Source organism: Girardinichthys multiradiatus, chromosome 1 (assembly GCF_021462225.1).
Source record: "Girardinichthys multiradiatus isolate DD_20200921_A chromosome 1, DD_fGirMul_XY1, whole genome shotgun sequence".
Classification (NCBI taxonomy): Eukaryota; Metazoa; Chordata; class Actinopteri; order Cyprinodontiformes; family Goodeidae; genus Girardinichthys; species Girardinichthys multiradiatus.
This window is the reverse complement of record NC_061794.1, coordinates 18,090,539-18,114,531: the sequence shown is the minus strand read 5'-3', so window position 1 is coordinate 18,114,531 and position 23,993 is coordinate 18,090,539. Positions and strand designations below refer to the sequence as shown.

At 40.9% G+C, this 23,993-nt stretch overlaps 1 protein-coding gene across 1 annotated transcript; it reads left to right on the top strand.

Moving 5' to 3' along the window:
- Positions 1–363: 363 nt before the first annotated feature.
- Positions 364–18,912, top strand: LOC124876981 (serine hydroxymethyltransferase, mitochondrial-like). The gene is made up of 12 exons (XM_047380072.1): positions 364–503; positions 1,337–1,528; positions 4,054–4,133; positions 9,132–9,332; positions 11,682–11,763; positions 11,852–11,974; positions 12,070–12,209; positions 12,310–12,472; positions 15,989–16,088; positions 16,481–16,636; positions 16,862–16,969; positions 17,824–18,912. Exons 1-12 carry the CDS (start codon positions 381–383, stop codon positions 17,949–17,951), a joined length of 1,596 nt encoding a protein of 531 aa, XP_047236028.1. The 5' UTR covers positions 364–380; the 3' UTR covers positions 17,952–18,912.
- Positions 18,913–23,993: the final 5,081 nt, after the last annotated feature.

Genomic DNA, 23,993 nt, shown 5'->3' with positions numbered 1-23,993 from the left:
AAATGTATGTTAAGCTGTTCAAGAGAGCAGTTTGAGCAGTTTAAGACTTTGTAAATAGTTTTAACCTGAAAATGCTTCCTTTAGCCTAAACATTATGTATATTCCCCAAAAATGAGGGGTGATGTAAATGATGCTATTATTTTCTGTATGTATATTTTCTAAACTTCATTTAACAGTGTTTGATAAGTCAAACCTTGAATTTCTTTACTCTTACTGTACATATTTAAACATTTGAAATAGCCTTTTTAATTATTCTGATGGATGTTGTTCCTTTAATGTTTGGTGTTAAGAAGCAACTCTTGGTCCCATTGTACCTTCAAAAAACCGATTCAGAGGAAGGTTTATTGCACTTTTTATTTGATCAGTGACGCAGAGTACGCATGTACCTGGCTTTGTTCCAGTATGATTGTGCGTTCAACCTTTGTACCTTGAAGGTTTTCAGTTCTCCCCAGACCTCTGCTGTCACAAACATGCTCTCTTTGTCATTGCGGCAGACACTGAGGGTAAGTGCATTTGTCTATAACTCCTTGCACACAGATGCAATTTGATATTGATTAATGGAGTTTTCTCCCCCTCTGCATGTCTGAGCTATTGTTACTAAATAACTTAAAAATTGCAAACTAGGTCAGCATGTCACTGCAGTTCATCGCAACCCTGACAGAACTGTCTGCCTGAAACATGCATGGTTTCATTCATGGTTTCTATCATAAAATATGTGTAAAAACCAGTAAAATGTGTTTGTCCAATATATTATTTTACTTTGTAAAGGGTATGTGTGTATGGTGCAACATGTGTTATACTAGGGCAAAAGTAATAACAAGCAGGATAGAAGAAGCTTACTTTAGTGCATCTGCTTTAACGATGAACTATTTCTAAGAGTCCCTGGTTACAAAAGTATCATGCAAAACATACCTGTTTCAACAAACGAGGCCCAGTCAGCCTTCATATGCGTTTCAAGTCCAAGGTTTTCCATAACTGCTCTGCTGGATACTGTATTTGTTTTTGCTCTGCCTTTCACTAAATGGTTTGCTGAGAACATCAAAAGACACATTATTTTAGCCCATTCTTTCAAACCCTAGCGGCAAAGTATCATAACTTCAAGTGATGAAAGCGTTCTTCACCCAAGCTCAGTCTTCATGAGCATTTCAAAAGAAACCAAATTGAGCTTCTTCTTTTTTTTATCTGTCTGGACAATATAAAACACAAAGGAGAGTTGTGACTTTCTATTGAATACCTTTCAAGGTCTTAACATTTAACCTTCATTATTTAAAAAGTACCTGTTCACTTAGTGACTGAAACACTCCTTTTGGTTGTCTTCCTCTGTCCCGTGTTAAAGCCCCTCTTCCTCAGAGTCTCAGGGTGTTTGGGGAGAGAGGGGCAGATCACCTCAGAGTCATGCAGGCTTAAGCACAGCAGTGGCGGGTGGACAGGACAGGAGAGCCTGGCTCAGGATGACCCAGAGATGTGGAATCTCCTGCAGCAGGAGAAGGACAGGCAGTGTCGGGGACTGGAGCTCATCGCATCAGAGGTGAGAATGCAGAGAAGGCAGGACCCAAATGGCATGTGGGTCCATGAAATTGGCATGTTAAGCCAAAATTAAACCTTTCTTAAGAAACAAAAGGTGCTGCAGACATGATCTTGCAAAAAAAAAGAAAAGAAAAAACAGCTAATAATTAGGAGTACATCTATAGTTCTGTATAAGGTTCTTACCCCTTCAACATTTTCTCATTTTGTCATAAACATAAACTTTAGTGTATTGCAATGGGATTTTATGTAATTGCCTCAAACGTGTAGTGTATAATTATGTAGGGAAAGGAAAATGATACAGTTTTAAAAAATATTTATTTTCATTTAGGGGTCTCAGATTGAAGGAGGCTTTGATTCTAGAGCAAGTTTGCTTATGCTTTGATTAAATTACAGTCATGTGGACTCTATTTGCAAAGTAGGTGAATTCTGAAGGCAGCTTGTTAAAATGGATTTTATTTAGTGGGATCACAGTAAAAGGGGCCGAATACATATGCACTTAGTAGTGCATTTGAAGGGTAAGTATCCTTTTCCTTCTACTTCAAAGTACTGCACACTTTTATGTTGCTCAACCATAATAAATTCCAAAAGAATATGGTGAAATGGCAGAATATTAAAAAGTTCAAATTGTATGAATACGGTTGCTCTGGGGAACTTATACAAGAAAACAGAAACTACTTTTGAATGAAGAGCAAAACCAAAACCAAGGGAAATACCAGGCTTCAAACAAACATGATGACAGAAATCCATGGTAACACACATAGATCCTCAGAATTCATGAATCTGTAAAGCACAATAATAAGAATAATAAACATCAGTAAAACTACTGTATCATAGCGTATCATATGATCAAACATAAGCAGAACATGTTTTTGTGTAAACTGTGATGAACACCGGTCGGTTGCAGAGCATCAGAAGTAACTGTTTAAATATTAACTCTTTGCTTGAAATCACACAGTCTGTGTGTAAATGTGGTGCTGGGAAAACAACTGGTTTTGACAGGTGAGCTCCACACAGAGCAGCATTTAGAAAATCAATATACAATTTTTCTCCTGTCAGTTCCATCTCTTTTGCTTCTCTTCACATCTGTTTGTACCAGTTAAAACCAGCAGAGCAAACGTTTCTCTCCATAAACATTGAGCGCAATAGCTGCTCATGCAGTTCTGTGCAGCCATGTGAAAAAACAAGGATGCCCTATGAATGCATGTTTGTTTTTTAACATAGCTGGATGTACAGCCGTTGAATGTCAATTTTACCAGTCCAGAATAATTCTAGAAAAATAGAAAATAAAAACTGAAGAAAATATTTTTTTTATCTTATGTAAAATGTGACACAAAATGCATATTCTTGTATTCCCGCTTATAACAGTTAAACGTGTACACAGTAATATCATATTATAGTTAGAAGATTTGTGGGTAGGATATCCTCACCTTTTCCTCAGCTTGAAAATTTATATTAATTTATATCATTTTTAATAAGTAAAAAAAAGTTAATTTTGGTTTTAAATGCACTCAGTCGATTGTCAGCTGTCATTAAAACTAAAATAGTTTTTTGCCTGGACACCTAGAGTCTGGACTAGAATTTGTGAAACAGAAATCAGGAAAACCACATTTATCTACCAAAAGTTCACCTTCAGCTCTAAAACTATTTCCTATACACTGTTTTCTCTTTAACTGAACTCCCTCAATCTACATGGAGGCTGTAGAATTTTAACCAAGTCCATCTCTTCTATGATGCAGCAATGATGAACCCAAAGCTCTACCATCCACCATGATATCTGAAAAACCTTCATCTTCATGTACGAGTCATGTCAGTCATTCACCAGAGCAGAGCTCCCTGCTTTTTAGAACAGTGTCATATTGTCCGATAAGCTTCCTCACGTAAATTCTTCATTGACTGACACATTTTGAGAGGAGAAGAAGAGGAGGAGGGGCAGTCGAGAATGTGTGTTTATTTTTGTGTGTCTTTTGTGTGTTTCAAAAATGTCACAGAAAGAGTTTTGTGTCAGACAGGGAGCTTGTTTTAAACCTCACTGGGATGATTGAGGGATCCCTGAACAGTGACAGGTTTAGTATAATAAGACTTACAGGGGGGTTAAGGGGTGGAGGGTGAGGAGGAGGGAAAAAAAGAGACAAAAAAGTAAGCTGAAGTGAGAGTGGGAGAAGAGAAAAAACTGACAGGAGGAAAACTCATTTGCATTCAGTTCTGTTTCTGTATCTTTTTCTCCTCTTATAACAAAAATGTTTCAGACAACCATTTATAGGATGCACAGAAAATATTTAACAAATTGTAATAGATTCCATTACCTTGCAGTAAACAGACAACCATTCAGGTTTTTGTGATTATTTTATCTTGAATGAGACAGGACTGCTGGCCTAAAAACAGAAGGGAGAGCTAAATTTATGTTGTGGTTACTGTCTCTGGCAGTAAAGCCTTCTTCTGGTAAATAAAGCTATATTTGGATAGTCTGTTCTGACTTTTTTAAGACATATGTGGAGATGCTGACTCTGTGCATGTTTGTCCTGTCAGAATTTCTGCAGCCGTGCAGCCCTGGAGGCACAGGGTTCCTGTCTGAACAATAAATACTCTGAGGGATACCCTGGGCAAAGGTAAGCGCAAAAACAGAACTCAGTCAAAACATATGTTACCATCATCACCTAGAAACATACATGCAGGTAATTTTGTTAGGTTCATTTTTTAAAACCTGAAGTTTGAAAGTGGACTAGAGTGGGCTTTAGATGATGTCGTTCAACAAAAGAGTCATTCTGTAAACCTGAAAAACTTCCTAAAACCCTGTCTTTGATGCTATTCATTTACACAAAAATTATGTAACACAATCAATTGTGGAGAACGCAGTACGGTTTTGGCACAACACAATCTTATAAATAACTGCATGGTGTAATATCATGCATCACTGCTATGAGATACAACACGGTACACCGCAACATTATGCAATGAAACACAATGCAGGTTTCCAACCTGCTGTTGAGGTTTTCGTAGATTTATGTTCCATAACCCTCCAACAATAAACTTTGCACATTTGTTACTCAAAATGGATTCATGAGATAGAGTTGGATTTTTCCTAGAAAATACCAAAAAATAAACACAAATGTTTAGATGAAACCGTGAGTGTTAAACAGAACCCCGAATCTGATCATGTAACAAGTTTAATACTGTTTAAGCAGATGCAAGGGACTAAAAAAACAACCTTAACCATTATTATCACATAATTGTAAAGTAAACGGCCAGAAGTGCATTTCATTTTTAACTGCGTGACAAACAAAAATAGCATGTTACAAAAATTATGAATTTCCAAAGCAGGATTTCACCAAAATACAACGTTTAAAAATCTCCCTAAATAAAATGATGTTTCTGCACACAGAACATCTTGGTCCCTGGTGTCAGAAGGGTCCTAAAATTTTACAGTTGACAGTTAGAAATATGTCAAACATGGAGGGCTGACACAAAATAGAATAGAATAGAATAGAATAGAATAGAATAGAATAGAATAGAATAGAAATTGCCCTACGGTGGATAAATTCAGATGTACCAGCATCAAAGTAAAAGACAAACTTTACTGAACACTGTGCTGAACAAGTGAAGCGTCACAGACTCCGATGTGGATTCTGAAACATTTTTATTCGGTCAAACCAACTTTTTCCCAGTGGAATACAGCTTAGACAGAGGTATGGTAAGGTAAGGTAAGTTTATTTATATAGAGCTTTTCAGTAACGAGACACTCAAAGCGCTATACACACAATTACAACACAATCACAAAGAAAATAAACACATATACAGACACAGAAAAACAAATCAAATGATACTACAATCCTTCTAAGAAATCTAAAAATCTATGAATCCTTCTGAGAAATCTAATAGTCTCATCATTCCACTGAATTCTAACTAGGGAAGCTGAGTCGCTGGTTCTTTTATGATTTGGGGTTGTTTGGTTTTTGGTTTCGGGTTTTTTCTTTATATGTTCTTCACAGCTCAAGTTTTGAATCATGCTTCTGTTTATTATTTTCATGTTTTTGTTTTTGTTTCATGTTTTTCAAGTTATAGTTCTATTAGTTTGTTTCCTTGGATTTGCGTTCTGTTCAAGCCATGTTTTGCTCCTGTCACGTTGTTCGTTCGTTCGTCGTCTTCCGCTTATCCAGGACCGGGTCGCGGGGGCAGCAGACTCAGCAGAGACGCCCAGACGTCCCTCTCTCCAGACACCTCCTCCAGCTCCTCCAGGGGGAGCCCAAGGCGTTCCCAGGCCAGCCGAGAGACATAGTCCCTCCAGCGTGTCCTGGGCCGTCCCCTGGGCCTCCTCCCGGTGGGACGTGCCTGGAACACCTCCCGAGGAAGGCGTCCAGGAGGCATCCGGTATAGATGCCCGAGCCACCTCAACTGGCTCCTCTCAATGTGGAGGAGCAGCGGCTCTACTCCGAGCTCCTCCCGGATGGCCGAGCTCCTCACCCTATCTCTAAGGGAGTGCCCGGCCACCCTACGGAGGAAGCTCATTTCAGCCGCTTGTATCCGTGATCTCGTTCTTTCGGTCATGACCCAAAGTTCATGGCCATAGGTGAGGGTAGGAACGTAGACCGACCAGTAAATTGAGAGCTTTGCTTTTCGGCTCAGCTCTCTCTTCACCACAATGGACCGGCACAGCGCCCCCATTACAGTGGCAGCTGCACCGATCCGTCTGTCGATCTCCCGCTCCATTCTTCCCTCACTCGTGAACAAGACCCCGAGATACTTAAACTCCTCCACTTGAGGCAGGAACTCCCCTCCAACCTGAAGAGGACAAGCCACCCTTTTCCGGTCGAGTACCATGGCCTCGGACTTGGAGGAGCTGATCCTCATCCCAGCCGCTTCACATTCGGCTGCGAACCGCCACAGCGCATGCTGTAGGTCTTGGCTAGAGGGGACCAGCAGGACCACGTCATCCGCAAAAAGAAGAGACGAAATCCACTGGTCCCCAAACCAGACCCCCTCCGGCCCTTGGCTGCGTCTAGAAATCCTGTCCATAAAAGTTATGAACAGGACCGGCGACAAAGGGCAGCCCTGCCGGAGTCCAACATGCATTGGGAACAGGTCCGACTTAGTGCCGGCAATGCGGACCAAACTCCTGCTCCGCTCGTACAGGGACCGGATGGCCCCTAATAAAGGGCCCCCGATTCCATACTCCTGGAGCACCCCCCACAGGGCATCACGTTGTGTTCTCTGTTAATCAACTTTATTCGGTTCACCTGCACCTAGTTAATCCGTCTTGCTTCACCTGGTTCACACTCCATTTATACACACATGTTCTGTTTACACATCGCGGAAACATTTCCCAGATCATGTCTTGTTGTTCAGTTCATGTCACCTGTTCATCATGCCAAGCCTGTCTTGCCAACCTGCCCATGTCTGTTTTTGCCATCACCTCCTGTGAGTGAGTTTTTTGTTATTAAATATCTTTTGCACTTACCATCATGCTGCCTGCTAGTCTGCATTCTGGGGTCCTACGTTGTTCAAGTCTTAACAGGTACAAAACAGCTCATTTATCATTTATAAATCATTTTCAGGTGCTAATGATATATTGCTTTTACTGGTACTGAAGTTGAACTAAGTAATAACAGTCCATTGTAGTCTAATTAAGAAAGCTGGGTCATTGGTGTAAGAGCAGCTAAAGTCCAAATTACTAATATTTGGTTTTCGCTGGTAATCCTTCTGATAAAACAAAGAAATCAATGAAAAAGTAATGAAATACTAATAATAATTAACTTTTGCTGGTAATCCTTCTGAGAAATCTGAAAATCTATGAAAAGTAATGAAATCACACATTTAGGTAAAGTACGACAGGAGGAAACAAAAATCATATTTCAGACTATTCTTAGCAGAATAGAGTCTGAAATAGTACAAAAAACCTCAGCAGGGGTAAGCTACACACACATAAGTAAAGATTTATCAAGGGTACGGTGGAATCTTGAGGGTGCGAATATATAAGTCTGAGTGTGTTTGCAAGAATTAGACTGTCAACACTGATAGAAGCGCCATTGTCCTTGAGAAGAGAGGTGGAAGTTTTATCAATCAGCCACATAGTCCTATCAGCACACAGCTGGTAGGGGAGTGCTGGGGATTGTTCCTCCTGAAAACCTTATGTGTTTGTGGCAGAATATGACTGACGATCCATGATGGATGCCAACATGGATGCAGAGGCTGAAACAAGCAGTGGTAAGGTTAATGATCAATGTCAGAACTTAAACCAGAGTGAATTTATTTAAATTCCACTTCTTCATTCAAATGTGACTGATTTCCTAAATGCAGAATGTTGTTGGTGTCTTCTCAGTTATGTGACACACCACCACAGCAGTCATATAGATGACATACAAACCCATTGTTACAAACATTAAACACTTTCAGAAAATGCTAAAACCCACTTTTAAGAAGACTTAATGTTGTTTGTGCTTAACTGAACCGACTGCTGAGTTTTAATATTCACTCGTTAACTCGATACAACGCTTCTCGTTATTTATGTTGTATTAATAACGTACCTTGGATTATGTGTCAGGTGCAGACATTCTGGAGCTGGTCCGAGTGGACCCATCATCACTCCACCTGCCTGCCGATCATTCTTGACAGTTGTGACAGATGAAATACCAAATACAGTTGGTAGATGAAAACTAAACTTGGCCATCCCAGTCTGCCCCAGTGCTCGGCATCATTCGCTTCCATGCGATTTCTGTTTCCAAATTATACCAACACCTAGCAGATTTCCCGGCATACAGTATGGCTCAGAAATTAGCCTGCAGCAGCACACAAAACAAGTTTGACTTTCTGATGAACAACTAAAAACACTGGTGAAAAACTAATTGTTCTTTGAGCACATTAGGCATAGGTTCTATAGATTAAAACCTACTGTGACATTTCTAAGTCACGTTAGTTTGTTGGAAGGGGTGAATTTTATCCAGTTAAATCACAATTTACGACAAAATAGCACAACAGATTAAAAAACAGACTAAAGCATTGTGCTTTATAGAGGGATAACTGTATGTTACATGAGGTTGATTGTCTGGCCAGCTTCTTTAAATCAGCTACACCTGATCCATTTTTTTAGTTCAGACATTTCATCTTCAACATTCCTATTTAACTATAAATACAGCAAGTAATCATTTGCTAGTCTTCACGAATAAAACACTTGAACCTCTGTGTACATTTAAAGCAATGCTGCCTTACCTGTCATGTATTTCTATTACATGAAAAATAATGTACTTAGCATCCTCTAAATGACTGGGATTATATTAAAATAAATTACCTAAAAGAGCAGGATTAAAACTGTCATGTTATAGCAATACAAAATGAGCTATGACTCAATACATTAGAGTTAAATTTGATACATGTCTTATGATGCAATATAGTACAATGTGGTGTTGCACGATATAAGATATGGTCCAAAAGCTAGAAACTAGAAACTCAATTCCATGATAAAACAATAAAATGTTATTTAATAGCACATAAAAAAAAAAAAAGTTTAATAAATAATGACACAAGTTAATACAAAAAAACTATTAGATACAATACAAAGTATCTGAGACATTATGTATAGTCTATGAATGAATTTGTTTGTGTGTCTCTTTCAGGTACTACGGCGGTGCGGAGGTGGTTGACCAGATTGAGCTGCTGTGTCAGAGACGAGCTCTCACCACCTTCGGCCTGGATCCCAATCTGTGGGGCGTCAACGTCCAGGCGTACTCTGGGTCTCCAGCTAACTTTGCAGCCTACACCTCTGTACTCAAGCCTCATGACCGAATCATGGGCCTGGATCTACCGGATGGTGGACAGTGAGTAAAAAAGCTGTTTAATCTTAATGTTTTATTCTAAAAGTAGATATTTTTTTTTGTTTTGTTTACTCTTGGCAATAATAGCTGCTTGTGAAAACAAACATTGACGGTTATCCTTCCAATCAATAACTTCAATTAACAAACACGTTAAATCCTGTTTTGGCAAAACAAGAGCATTTTATTTAAATCATTTTACAAAAATGTATGTGTAACATGATTACTTTATATGCTAAAATAATATTATTACAGAAATATTTACCTATTTAGATGTTATGAAACCATATAAGAACTCTCGAGTTAATCCCTGCGTCATGTTAATACAAACACATTTTACAGTGTTTTATTCAAATAGTTCAGTTTTTCATTTCATGCTTCAGATATTCTCACCAGTCTGACAGATTCTGCATTATTAGTTGGCACATTTTATTTATTTGTATCACAAAAGAGCGTCACTTTGCCCTGCAGTTATTTCCCAAAAGAAAGTGAATGTTGTTCTTGGACTTAACGTCAAGAAGTGGGGTGTGTGATTAAAGTTTGGTCTCACTGACTGGAGCTGTCACGGGATGACAGCCTCTTTGAAATGAGCTCATTTTAATTTCACAGACACTCACAGAACAGAAGGAAATGAAGATAACATGATGGCTGGTGTTGAAGAGCAGAAAGACAGAATAGATACATTATTGTAGAAGTTTTGTTCTGTTTATTTGCTATTAATGCAAAATAATAGAGCTCTTCTATTACCATAAATAAATATGGTTGATTGTAGTCTTTTTCCCCCACCTAATTGTAAAGAGAACATCAAGATGCCCCTGAATTTAAGACATTATTATATTATTATCACATATCAAGCCTACTTTTTGGAGTCCAATAGAAAATGCTGGCATAAACTGATGACCTATAATAACATAAATATCTGTTTTACTGTATATTTATTTGGCCTACTTTTTGTCTCTAAAATAGTCAGTACTTAGCAAGTGTAGTCCATTGACTGCTTAAGATCCATGGTGGTAGCCTACAACAAGCTACTTAGAGCAAATCCTTTTAATAAATTGTGAGGTGCCCCCCCTAATGGATCAGTCTTTTTGTTCAGAAGATCTCACAGATGCTTAGCCTATCAATGTACTCTATTAGGATTTTATGTGATAGACCAACACAAGATAACTGCATAACTGTGAAGTTGCCAGAAATTAATAGTTACATTTTTTCACAAATATAACTTGGAAAAGAGTGATATACATTAGTGTTTAGCCATCCTAAACTAGAGTTTGTAGAACCACCTTTCGCTCCAATTACAGCTGAGAGCATTTGGGGGCATGTCTTTGATAAGATTTTCAGTTGGATTTCAGTCTGGACTTTGACTAGACCATTTTAACCCATGAATATTCTTTGATCTGAACCATTTGTCGGAGCTATGGCTGTATGTTTGGGATTATTGTCCTGCTGGACCTTCGCCCCAGTCTTATGTATTGCTGATTTAATCAGGTTTTCTTTTAGGCTTGTCCTGGATTCAGCTCCATTTATCTTATTATCAACTCTGACCAACTTCCCTGACCCTGCTGAAGATAGCATCCCCACAGCATGATGCTGCAACCACCATGCTTCCCTGTGGGAATGGGGATTTTAGGGTGTTGTTCTTTGTCACAAATAGCATTTCTGTGACAAAAAAATAAATAAATAGCAGTTTAATTTTAATTTTATCTGACAAAAGCACCTTCTGTAATGTTTTCTGTTTCTCCTACAGGTTTTTGGACTTCTTATAGCTTTTTTTCATCAGTGCCCTTCTTTTGTCACTATTTCATGAAGGCCAGATTTGTGGAGTGTATTTGTGGAGTCCCCTACATGAGCTGTATATCTCTGCAGCTCCTCAAGAGTTAAGATGGACCTCTTTCTCAGCCTTTTAGTTAAAGAGGATATGATCAACCACTTCCACTTTACAGTTAATAGCTGCTTTGTGTTAGTTTATTACACAGAATTCCAATACAATAAATGTAATACTTTTTCAAGATACTGGAAATAACATTTGTCATTTATGTCACGTTTGGTTGACATTAAATATTGTATTAAATGTCAATCTTGTTGATGTGATATGAATGTGCAAAATGTAAACAGTAAAAGTATAGCTTACAGTTAAAAATATGAAGGTGCACTTTTTAACAAATGCAGAATTCTTAGTAAAGAAAATAAAAGGATACCAAAGCAGAAAATAAAAAAGAGGTTCTAGTTTTACAGTATATTTTGTTATTCTGAGGATATATTAAGATTCAGACTGGTGAGAAAACAACTGGAAAAGAATTTGTCTCAACCTAAGAGGGATACTCTGTGTTGTAAATTTATTCCACCACATTTCAGCCTGACCCACGGCTACATGACGGACAACAAGAGGATCTCAGCCACCTCCATCTACTTTGAATCCATGCCTTACAAGCTGAATGTGAGTAGTTGGAGAACCTCTGAAAGTAAATCTGCAAAGGATTGCTGGTAACAAGTTATTTTTCTTGACTTGTGTTATATAATCTTAGCCCCAAACGGGTCTGATTGATTATGACCAGCTGGAGAAGACAGCCCGCCTCTTCAGACCCAAACTCATCATTGCAGGGACCAGCGCCTATGCTCGCCTCGTCGACTATGCTCGCATGAAAATGGTCCTGTCCAGTTCTATAATTTTCTACTGAAATCTGTGTAGAAGCTTCCATGATGAATGAGGGATCACAGTAGGGATCGTCTGTGTGTGTTTCAGCTATGTGAGGAGCTAAATGCCTACCTGCTGGCTGATATGGCTCATATCAGTGGTCTGGTGGCAGCTGGAGCTGTTCCTTCTCCCTTTCAACATGCTGACCTGGTCACATCCACTACCCATAAGTCCCTGAGAGGAGCGAGGTGTGATCTGCTAAATTTGCATTCAATACAGCTTTCATACGCCGTTCATTATGACAAATCAAGAGAAGCAGTCAGCCGGTTTCCTCTCTCCGCTCTGCAGGGCTGGTCTAATCTTCTTCCGGAAAGGTGTGCGGTCCGTGGATGCCAAAGGTCGGGAGGTGCTCTACGACCTCCAGGACAGGGTGAACTTTGCTGTGTTCCCGTCACTTCAAGGAGGACCGCACAACCACGCCATAGCTGGAGTGGCTGTGGCCCTCAGACAGGTCCAGATGATTGTTTTAGTCCCCCAGGCTGTTTCTTCCCCCAGGCTGTTTCTCTAATGAACATTCAATAGAGTACAGAACAACAGCATACAGATGTTGCAAATGCAACTTTTCTATTAGATATGTGTATATTGTACATTGTAAATTGTTCGTTCGTTCGTCGTCTTCCGCTTATCCAGGACCGGGTCGCGGGGGCAGCAGACTCAGCAGAGACGCCCAGACGTCCCTCTCTCCAGACACCTCCTCCAGTTCCTCCAGGGGGAGCCCAAGGCGTTCCCAGGCCAGCCGAGAGACATAGTCCCTCCAGCGTGTCCTGGGCCGTCCCCTGGGCCTCCTCCCGGTGGGACGTGCCTGGAACACCTCCCGAGGAAGGCGTCCAGGAGGCATCCGGTATAGATGCCCGAGCCACCTCAATTGGCTCCTCTCGATGTGGAGGAGCAGCGGCTCTACTCCGAGCCCCTCCCGGATGGCCGAGCTCCTCACCCCATCTCTAAGGGAGTGCCCGGCCACCCTACAGAGGAAGCTCATTTCAGCCGCTTGTATCCGTGATCTCGTTCTTTCGGTCATGACCCAAAGTTCATGGCCATAGGTGAGGGTAGGAACGTAGACCGACCAGTAAATTGAGAGCTTTGCTTTTCAGCTCAGCTCTCTCTTCACCACAATGGACCGGCACAGCGCCCCCATTACAGTGGCAGCTGCACCGATCCATCTGTCGATCTCCCGCTCCATTCTTCCCTCACTCGTGAACAAGACCCCGAGATACTTAAACTCCTCCACTTGAGGCAGGAACTCCCCTCCAACCTGAAGAGGACAAGCCACCCTTTTCCGGTCGAGTACCATGGCCTCGGACTTGGAGGAGCTGATTCTCATCCCAGCCGCTTCACACTCGGCTGCGAACCGCCACAGCGCATGCTGTAGGTCTTGGCTAGAGGGGGCCAGCAGGACCACGTCATCCGCAAAAAGAAGAGATGAAATCCACTGGTCCCCAAACCAGACCCCCTCCGGCCCTTGGCTGCGTCTAGAAATCCTGTCCACAAAAGTTATGAACAGGACCGGCGACAAAGGGCAGCCCTGCCGGAGTCCAACATGCACTGGGAACAGGTCCGACTTAGTGCCGGCAATGCGGACCAAACTCCTGCTCCGCTCGTACAGGGACCGGATGGCCCCTAATAAAGGGCCCCCGATTCCATACTCCTGGAGCACCCCCCACAGGGCATCACGAGGGACACAGTCGAATGCTTTCTCCAGGTCCACAAAACACATGTGAACCGGTTGGGCAAACTCCCATGAACCCTCGAGCAGCCTGTAGAGGGTATAGAGCTGGTCCAGTGTTCCACGGCTGGGACGAAAACCACACTGTTCCTCCTGAAGCCGAGGTTCGACTATCGGTCGGACTCTCCTCTCCAATACCCTGGCGTAGGCCTTACCAGGGAGGCTGAGGAGTGTGATCCCCCTGTAGTTGGAACACACCCTCTGGTCCCCCTTCTTATAAAGGGGGACCACCACCCCAGTCTGCCAGTCCAGAGGCACTGTCCCCGACCGCCACGCAATGTTGAAGAGGCGTGTCAACCATGACAGCCCTACAACATCCAGAGACTTGAGGTACTCAGGGCGGATCTCATCCACCCCCGAAGCCTTGCCACCGCGGAGCTTTTTAACCACCTCGGTGACTTCAGCCTGGGTGATGAAAGAGTCCAACCCCGAGTCCCCAGCCTCTGTTTCCACCACGGAATGCATGATGGCAGGATTGAGGAGATCCTCGAAGTACTCCTTCCACCGCCAGATAATGTCCTCAGTCGAGGTCAGCAGTCTCCTGCCCCCACTATAAACAGTGTTGGCAAAGCACTGCTTCCCCCTCCTGAGGCGCCGGACGGTTTGCCAGAATCGCTTCGAGGCCAACCGGTGGTCCTTCTCCATGGCCTCACCGAACTCTTCCCAGGCCCGAGTTTTTGCCTCTGCCACAGCCCGGGCCGCGGCACACTTGGCCTCACGGTACCCGTCAGCCGCCTCAGGAGTCCCACAAGCCAACCACAGCCGATAGGACTCCTTCTTCAGCTTAACAGCATCCCTTACTGCCAGTGTCCACCACCGGGTTCTGGGATTGCCGCCACGACAGGCACCGCAGACCTTACGGCCGCAGCTATGGGCAGCAGCATCGACAATAGATGCGGAGAACATGGTCCACTCGGACTCTATGCCTCCAACATCCCCCGGGATCTGGTCGAAGCTCTCCCGGAGGTGGGAGTTGAATACATCCCTGGCCGAGGGCTCCGCCAGGCGTTCCCAGCAGACCCTCACTATGCGCTTGGGCCTGCCAAGTCTGTCTGGCTTTCTCCTCCTCCAGCGGATCCAACTCACCACCAAGTGGTGATCAGTGGACAGCTCGGCCCCTCTCTTCACCCAAGTGTCCAAAACATGCGGCCGAAGGTCTGATGGTACGACAACAAAGTCAATCATCGACCTCCTGCCTAGGGTGTCCTGGTGCCAAGTGCACTGATGGACACCCTTATGCTTAAACATGGTGTTCATTATGGACAATCCGTGACTAGCACAGAAGTCCAATAACAAAACACCACTCGGATTCAGATCGGGGAGGCCATTCCTCCCGATCACGCCTCTCCAGGTGTCACTGTCGTTCCCCACGTGGGCGTTGAAGTCCCCCAGCAGAATAATGGAGTCCCCAGGAGGGGCACTATCCAGCACCCCCGACAGGGACGCCAAGAAGGCCGGGTACTCTGCACTACCACTCGGCCCGTAGGCTGAAATGATAGTCAGAGACCTCTCCCCAACCCGAAGGCGCAGGGATACGACCCTCTCATCCACTGGGGTAAACCCCAACACGAGACGGCTGAGCTGGGGGTCAACAAGCAAACCCACACCAGCCCGCCACCTCTCCCCGTGGGCCACTCCAGAGTAGAAGAGAGTCCAACCCCTCTCAAGGAGATGGGTTCCAGAGCCCACGCTGTGCGTGGAGGCGAGCCCGACTATTTCTAGTCGATATCTCTCGACCTCCCGCACAAGCTCAGGCTCCTTCCTCCCCAGCGAGGTGACATTCCACGTCCCTAGAGCCAGCCTAAGCATCTGGAGATCGGGCCGCTGAGGTCCTTCGTCCGCCACCCAATCCTCTTTGCACCGGTCCCTCACGGTTCCCCCTGCAGGTGGTGGGCCCACTGGGGGATGGCCTCGCGTCTCTCATTCAGGCTTGGCCCGGCCGGGTCCCGCGAGGAGTAAATTGTAAATTTGTATATTCTGTAATGCAAAAACAGAACAAAAGAGCAAAGTGTACCGGAGTCAAATTCCTTGTTTGTATGCACGAACTTGGCAATAAAGCTAATTCTGATTCTGATTCTGATTCTGATATTCAGTCGTATCCAGTGACTAATGTAATAAGAGAGAAAATCCTTAGAGAAAACAAACTGAAGAACCAGTTTAATTTCAGCAGCTTATGCATAAAACATTGAAGTCGTGCTGATGCGGTGTTCCTCTTTCACGCAGCATAATTTCATGTCTCTGCAGGCTTCCACTCCCATGTTCAAACAGTACATCGCTCAGGTTCTTCTAAATGCCAAAGCCATGGCCGGTGCTCTGCTGAGGAAAGACTACACCCTGGTGTCAGGTGCACATTTTATTCACATTAACAGATACATAAAAAGTTTCTGTCTGGAATTGGAAATTACGGCATGAAACTGGATTCCACACCTCTAATATTATAGCACAAGCGCTTCGTAGGTACTTGATGCAATTGCTTTTTTTCATTCACTGCAGACTAATTTACCTCCTGTTTTAAAATGTTAGCGTTCACTTCACTACTGTTGAATGTATAAGAAACAAAACTGAGTGGAATTTTAAAAAGGTATTTAACTTTTCTAGTGTCAGCAAAAAGGTTAGGGTGGGGTGGGAAGAAACTGTCAGAGAAATTCTCAAATTCAAATTAATAAAGCTTTAACTTACACTTAACCTCCCTCCTTCTCCTCCTCATCTTTTTCTTCCTCCTCCTCCTCCTCACAGGTGGAACGGACAACCACCTGGTCTTGGTTGACCTTCGACCTTGTGGGATAGATGGAGCTAGGGTAGAGAAGGTCCTAGAGCTGGTGTCCATCACAGCCAACAAGAACACCTGTCCTGGAGACAAGAGCGCCCTCACTCCAGGAGGACTCCGGCTCGGTAAACAAGTTGATGATTTTAAATGTTAATTGAGAAGGTGTTGAAAATCTATTTCCTGTTTATGTGAGGCCCTATTTTCACAGAACTGCCAACTTGCCTATTCTTTTAACATAAACGTCTGGATACATTTATTTAATCGCTTATTGGGTTCTTTTCTGGTGTTGTGTCTGTGTATGTTTCCTTTTTTTGTTTGTTTTACTCGCTTTTCTTAATATTTTGGTAAAGGAGCTCCAGCTCTGACTTCTCGACAGTTTAAGGAGTCAGACTTTGAAAAGGTTGTGGACTTCTTTGATGAAGGGATTCAGATCGCTCTAACTGTGAAGAAGAAAACTGGTGAGATAGTTTTGTTGTTTTTTCTTAGAAACCTAACCGGACAAGGAAGTTGATGTGTTGTGAATAAAAAAATCATCAAATTTGGATTGAGTCAAACAGTGAACACATATATTATACATATTCATGACAGGCTGATATATTTTAACATTTATTTCTGCTGATTTTGAAGATTATGTCTTACAGCTAATAAAAACAAATATTCAGTATAACAATATTAGAAACTTTTACGAGCAACAAAAAGGCACTGTGATTACAGAAATGTACTGGAAAGTGTCCATGTACTGTACAATATGTGCACTCAGTACTTGGTTGGGTTTCCTGCAGGACTTACTGCATCAGTGCAGCGTGGTATGGAAGTGATCTGCTTCTCGTGCTACTGAAGAAGCCCAGCTTACTTTAATAGCATCCTTCAGGTCATCTAAATTGTTGGGTTTGGTGTCTCCCCTTCCTTTTGACAATACTCCACATATTCTCTGTTGGTTTCAGGTCAGGACAGTGTGTTGGCCAGTCAATTATGTAGGTCCTAACATAACATTTATGTATTGAAATGTATTTTTTTGGTCTAATGTTATAGTCAAATTATCTAAGAAACTGAATTTTAAGTTTTCATTACCTGTAAGCCATAATCATCAGAAGAGAAATAAGTGGTTGAAGTATATCTCTCTGAGTGTCAAAGATTATTGTTACGAATGAGTTTTACTTCTCAAATTAAATTACTGAAGAAAATTGTTTTATCTTGAGCTGTTCTGAATGTGTATTTAAAGAGCAAGCAACATGTTGACATATTGCACAGAGTTTCCTGCTGATTTTCACATCAGACATGTTAAGGTTTTGAACTCTCTTATTTCCATTAGGAAACTTAGCCAGCTTCAAGTCCTTCCTGCTGAAGGACCCGGACACAGTGAAGCTCATTGCAGAGCTCCGCCATCGGGTGGAGCTATTTGCCAGACCCTTCCCCATGCCAGGATTTCCAGATCACTAGAAGTGACAGAAAGTGAGCGACACCACCTGATATCAATACCTTGTAGAACTGTAATATAGAAATGTAGCGTTTTTTATATCATGATGCATCAGTGGTCAAATTTCTGCTTATCATGATGTAACTGAAAATGTAAACAAATGCCTCAGTCTTGTCAATGAAAGAGTTTCATCTGAGGCCTCCGAACGCAATGGCTGGTGTATAAAATCATATATTGAATATTGGTGTACAACTGTGATAAAAAACATCTCAGTATAACTGTTGATAAAAGTCACAAATTAATAAACCAAGAAACTGAGTTGGTACAACAATGCTGTGTTTTGAACTGTGTAATTAACTGTTAAGATATCATGCAAACCAAATTAAATGAGAAATATATATTATAAAGGAGTTTCCAAAATAAAAATTGTTTGGAACAGTATGTGCACTGCTTTTAGCGATATTATATTTGATAGAAACAAGAGAAAGGAACTAACTTCTGTACTGTCTTTGTATCTTTGTACGCAATAGGTACTTTTTAATAATAGGCTATGGTATAAATGTATTGAGAGAGGCGTTATCTGTTGAGCAAAGTAGATAATGACTTTGAGGTCTTTTTTGTGAGGAATCCAGCAGCTTTTTTATTGTTTTTGACATGTTTGATGTTGTGAGTAAAATAGGAATTCAAGTCAAATTGCAGTCAAATTGTTTCTGTAAGTGACTTCTGAAGTAATTGCAATAGAAACCTAGACAAGGGTAAATGTGGATTTCTAGGTCAGCTATGAGGATAATTGTTTTGTTTTAGTAATTTAAGAAGGGAGGAGCTTCTGTTGCTGGCAAACAGTGAGCTGTATGAAGCAGCTGGTATTTCCTGCAGTCATTTCCTCTTGGTGTTCAGAGACTATGGAAAAAAGAGAATGATTTCTCTACATGGAGAGAAATGTGTCAGGAGAGTTGGAGTCATAGATTAAAAGTTTTAACACCATTGTCTTTGCTCTTTAAACACCCATTTTGTTCAGTTTGTCTTCGTTCACTCTGATAGGCAGCCATAAATTTCCAGTAAAGATTTAACAAAACATATTCAGAAACAAGTCTAAAGAAACAAATTTTACCAGATACAGTAATGAAAAAAAATTATATCAAACCAGTGCAGCAAAAGATTTAGAGTTTGTTTATCATATTTGTGAGCTGTGAATACATTGGAAATGAGAAAAGCTTGAAATCTAGAAGAAAAAAAATTTAATTTCCCCAAATGCCAGATTTGTTTTGTCATAACTGTGGTTGACAATAAAACCAGGATCAGTTTGGAACTAAGATGAAACTTAGTAACATGGTAAAACATGGCGGAGGTTGCATCATGCTGTGGGATGGCTTTGTTGCATATTGCAATGAGAAAAGCAAAGATTTTAGACCTAACTATACTACTGCAACAAACACTTAGTCTTTAAGCACAACAAAACCAAAATAAAACAGCAGGATATAAAGCACAAATTCACTACAACGAGGCTTCACCTAAACTCCACTCAGAGTCTTTTGGAAAGCTAAATCCGTTGATTAGGTAAACACACTTTCAAACTCAAAACAGCCCTAGGCAAAGGAATGACAGCAGCAGAAAGCTGTTGCCCAAACTTCTTAAGGTAAATTAAATAATTTGGTTGTTTTATTTAAAATAACCTTAGGTTTCAGTTTGTTCATTTCTGGGTTCTTTCATCAAAAAATGCCAAAATTCTGATTTTATGAGCCTACTAATTATAAAAAAATTAGAATTAGAAAAATATTTGAACTCAAATGGTTTGTTATTAGCAGAAACAATCCAAAGACTTATGTAAAGAAGAACATCAATTTTATTATTACATTTTATTATCTTATTATTTATAATGTAACATTTTATTATTTTATGTAATTCTTCCAGTCATACTCTCGTCACTGTCAATCAGTAGTAGAATAAACAGACAGACAGTTAAAAACATGAGAAGATGAGAATCCCGTGCAACATCAGAGTCCTTCATTGTCCTCATTAAACCTTCAGAAGCTGCATTTGTGTTTATTTAAACATTTCGTCTCCCACTTTTCCTCAGAGCGCTGCCGTCAGATCTTCATTCTCTCTGAAACATAAAAAGATGTTGTAATTTCACCCCCTTTTTTTGATAAAACGAGCAGTTTTATTTTTGTATGTATTTATTTATGATTCTAAAAAAACTTTCACATTTGTGTTCAACGAGCTTGACAAAGAGAACACAAAATTGGCTTAAAACATGGACTTCAGATGCTACATATTTGAGCGATGAATATTTATTCAACAAAAGGCTGAATGGATTTTTGTTCTGAATCAGATGTCTCCAACTTGCTTTTTTGCTTTGTTTTGCCTCTGTTACTGACAGAGGAATGTGCATCCTCTACAGAGAAAAAAATGGCTGAACTGAAGGTCAGAGAGGTCAGGTCGAGTTCTCAGCTGTGTCGTCAGAAAACCTCAAAACCGCTCTGACACACACACAAGCAGCATCACAGCACAAATAAATCATGACCTGCCTCGCCTCGCTGAATTTTTCTCATGACCTAACAACTCGTCTTTGTGAGCTTTTAAATGCATTTAAAATTCCTTTTTGAAGTCGGTAAAACCCTCCGTTCCCCTGTTACAAGTTATTAGACTTTCCATTATTGAAACAGTTTTTCCAGTGATGTGAAAATGGAGGATGTTAAAAATTAATTTGGCCTACAGAGCTGGTGGGTATAGCACTAGAAAAATGCTCTAATACTATACCCGTTTTTGGTTTTCATTTCCCTTTTAGCTATAAGTAATGTGCCAACTGAGGCAATGTAGAGTACTTTTTCCATATGTAGCACTGTGTAAAAGTATTTTGCAAAATACAAATGTATTATGTTTTTGCTTTCTTGGCAGACTTGAATATTTTGGATCATCAAACAAATTTTATTATGAGATGAAGAAAACATGAGTAAATAGAAAAGGCACTTTTTAAGTGACGATTTAATTCTTTAAGAAAAAAAGCTATCCAATCCAACCCGGCCATTTGTGAAAATATAAAAGGCCACCAGCCAGTCCTGTCATATTACGGAGGTGTTTAGCAGGACCAACATGTGAGCAGGAGCGTCAAAGCCGCATGGTAAGTAAAGGTATTTAATAATGACACAACTGCACAGGTAAACTTCCAGGAGATATAGGAACACATTGGCAGAGTTAGAAACATGGAGCAGGTACACCACAAAGGCCATGACAAACAGTCATGGACAAAATGGGTGTGATAAACAGTAGGATTCAGTGGCGAGCAATAAAAAACAGAGTTTAAATACAGAGGCTGGGTGGAAAAATTACCAATGAAATAGAAGGGTTAATGAGGAGAAATGTGGAGCTGCTGGTGGCAGGAGGAATGCAGCGCAACTAAAGGGGGGAGGCTAATTAGCGCAGAGTGGGAACACAGAAACATCAAAACACTGATTTGAATTTAATCTAATAAGAATAGCTAAAAACCACAACTGAACAAGGAAGTGCAAAGAAACTGACAAGAAACTCAAAACACAAACTCCTAACACAGGAGAATCATGACAAATCCACCTCTGAATAGCTAAAGATAACTGAACAAAATGAAGACTTTGGAGTGGCCTAGTCAAAGTCTGGACTAAATCCAACTGAGCTGGTGTGGAGCACCCTTAAATAGGCTGTTCATTTCAAAAACCATCCAATGTGGCTGATTAAAACAGTTTTGCCAAAATTGTTCTACAGAGATGTAAAAGGCCTATTGCCAGTTACCACAATTGCTTGACGGCAGCTGTTCCTGCCAGTGGAAGCACAGCCAGTTATTAGTTTTAGTAACAAAAACATTTTCACATAGGGCCCACTTGTTTTGAAAAGGGATTTTCCCCCCATACCTTTATTAAATGATATCATTTGGATCTACAGTAATTCATGTTATCTTTGTCTCATAATAAAATGTGTTTCATCTGAAACATTTAGGTATGATAAAAATCAAATATAGAAGAAACCCTTTTCACTGAACTGTATATTCATTTAAAAATTCAGACATCCAGAAACACATAAAAAAAAAAAAAAAAACAGACAAGTAGCTGGGCAAGCAGCTGAAAGTTGCTGAAGAGTGAATACGTCAGGTTTGGAAAACTATCTCAGGCATCACTGACATACAGTAACACTGGGCCACTACGCCCCAATGGAAGAAAACAGTGATAGTGAAATCTGTAGCTTAAATTAGAGCTCCTATGATAAAGCCTCCATTGGAGATTTGTCTAATGAAAAAAGAGGAAGGCACGACTAATAGTGTCTGTGAAGTAATGGCATGGACCAGTTTGAACCTGCCCAATGAGCAGGCTCTGCGATGGTTGATTAGGTGGAAGCCTTAAGAATGCCACAGAGGCGCTGGACTGAACTAAAGGGGAAAATATTGATTAGTATTTTTATGTTTGGTTTCTTTTATTTTAGCAGTGTTTTTGCATGTGGTGCTGACTATGTTGTGCAAGAACATGAAGAGCTAAACGCACTCAAGAGTGTAAAGTTATTTTTAGAGCATAACAAGGAATTTACTGTTAAAGATAGTGGTGTTTATTCTTACTAAACAGCTAAGCAGTACTTCTGGTTACCCAAGAAACTTCACACTTTGTCAACGCTGATGAAAGCAGCTGTCTGGACGGTGTTGGAGTTGTCCTCCTAAACTCCTGCGTGTTCGTTTATTTGGTCAAAGCATCTTAACTCTGTACGAGAAAAACTAAACTTAAATGTCTAAGAAAAGAAAACACGGACAAGAGGTTGAAGCTGATTCACCCGGCCAGGGGAAGAGATGCTGCATCTGCGTAGTCAGGAACACATCTGTTTGTCTCTCCCCTGCACCGTTCTTTTATTGAACATACACATACTACAGAAATATACATTTTACATTTGTTGTGCAGCCTTTTCTCAGTTTTCTCACACATTCCTTTGCTGAAGGACAGTTTCTCACACGTCTTCATGAATCTTCAGGGAGAGGAGTTACCATGCCTCCCTAATATACTGGTGGCTTCTCACGATACAGACAGAAAACACCTGCAAGCTTTAACCTTGAATAATAAACACTCATTGTGCGACCACACTAGAAGCTACTGTCTAAGGATTTTTCTAACTGTCAAAAGCATAACTAAAAACTCTTAATAATAATCAATCTATAAGCAGCAAATCCCAAATATATCTTAGTTTTAGCTACTAATGATAAGGCATTTATATTAATGATAATGATAAGGCTTTTATATGGCTGTTGATGTCCCTGACAAGACTTCTGTCATGTCTGGTGCATGAACTATAAGCCATCCTTCGTCTCTCGGCCTCGTGTTGTTCTTTCCATTGATAAAACTCTGCAAAAGACTTGCTTCCTTGTCTTATGCCAGAGGGTGTTTCAAACACATTGCACTGATTTAGGTGGGTAAAGAGAAGTCTGCTCTTTTTAATTTGATGAATCTCGCTCACAGTTGGGTACGTCCTGCTGCAGAAAAGCATCAACACATCTATTAGACACATAACTGTTAAAAAGGCCCAGTAATCAATTGACCCTTCATTATCAATACTTAATACCTATTCTTTGAAAGAAGCGTTGTTGTTGTTGAAGTGTACGATTATAGTGAAACAGCCAATTATGTTTCATACTTTCAGGTTTTATGGCTCAAAAGGTGAACCCCAATGATGCATTGTTTCAGGGTTAAGGTAAAGACTAATCTGAATATTTATTTTCCTTTCGATATTTGCAGGGAGGCATTTTGTAAATGTTTACTGTGATGAGTGAACTTAGTAATTTCAGTGTTGGCATTACCGAGGAGATTGCAGTAAAATAGGTGATTATCAGCCCTCAGGTACCTCCAGAAATGAGAGACCATAGTTGGCATTGTTCTTTAGAACAGTAAGAATGGTGCCCTGCATGGATAAATTCATGCTGTTGGTAAAGAATGATGCTGTATTAGCTGAAACTAATGGATCTGTTTTTTATCCTTGAACTTGGTCTAGCTGCATGTCTTCTAGCCAACATATCTACTTCATTAAATTGCTTGTGTTTGTTTATTCCGTAGTTAATCACT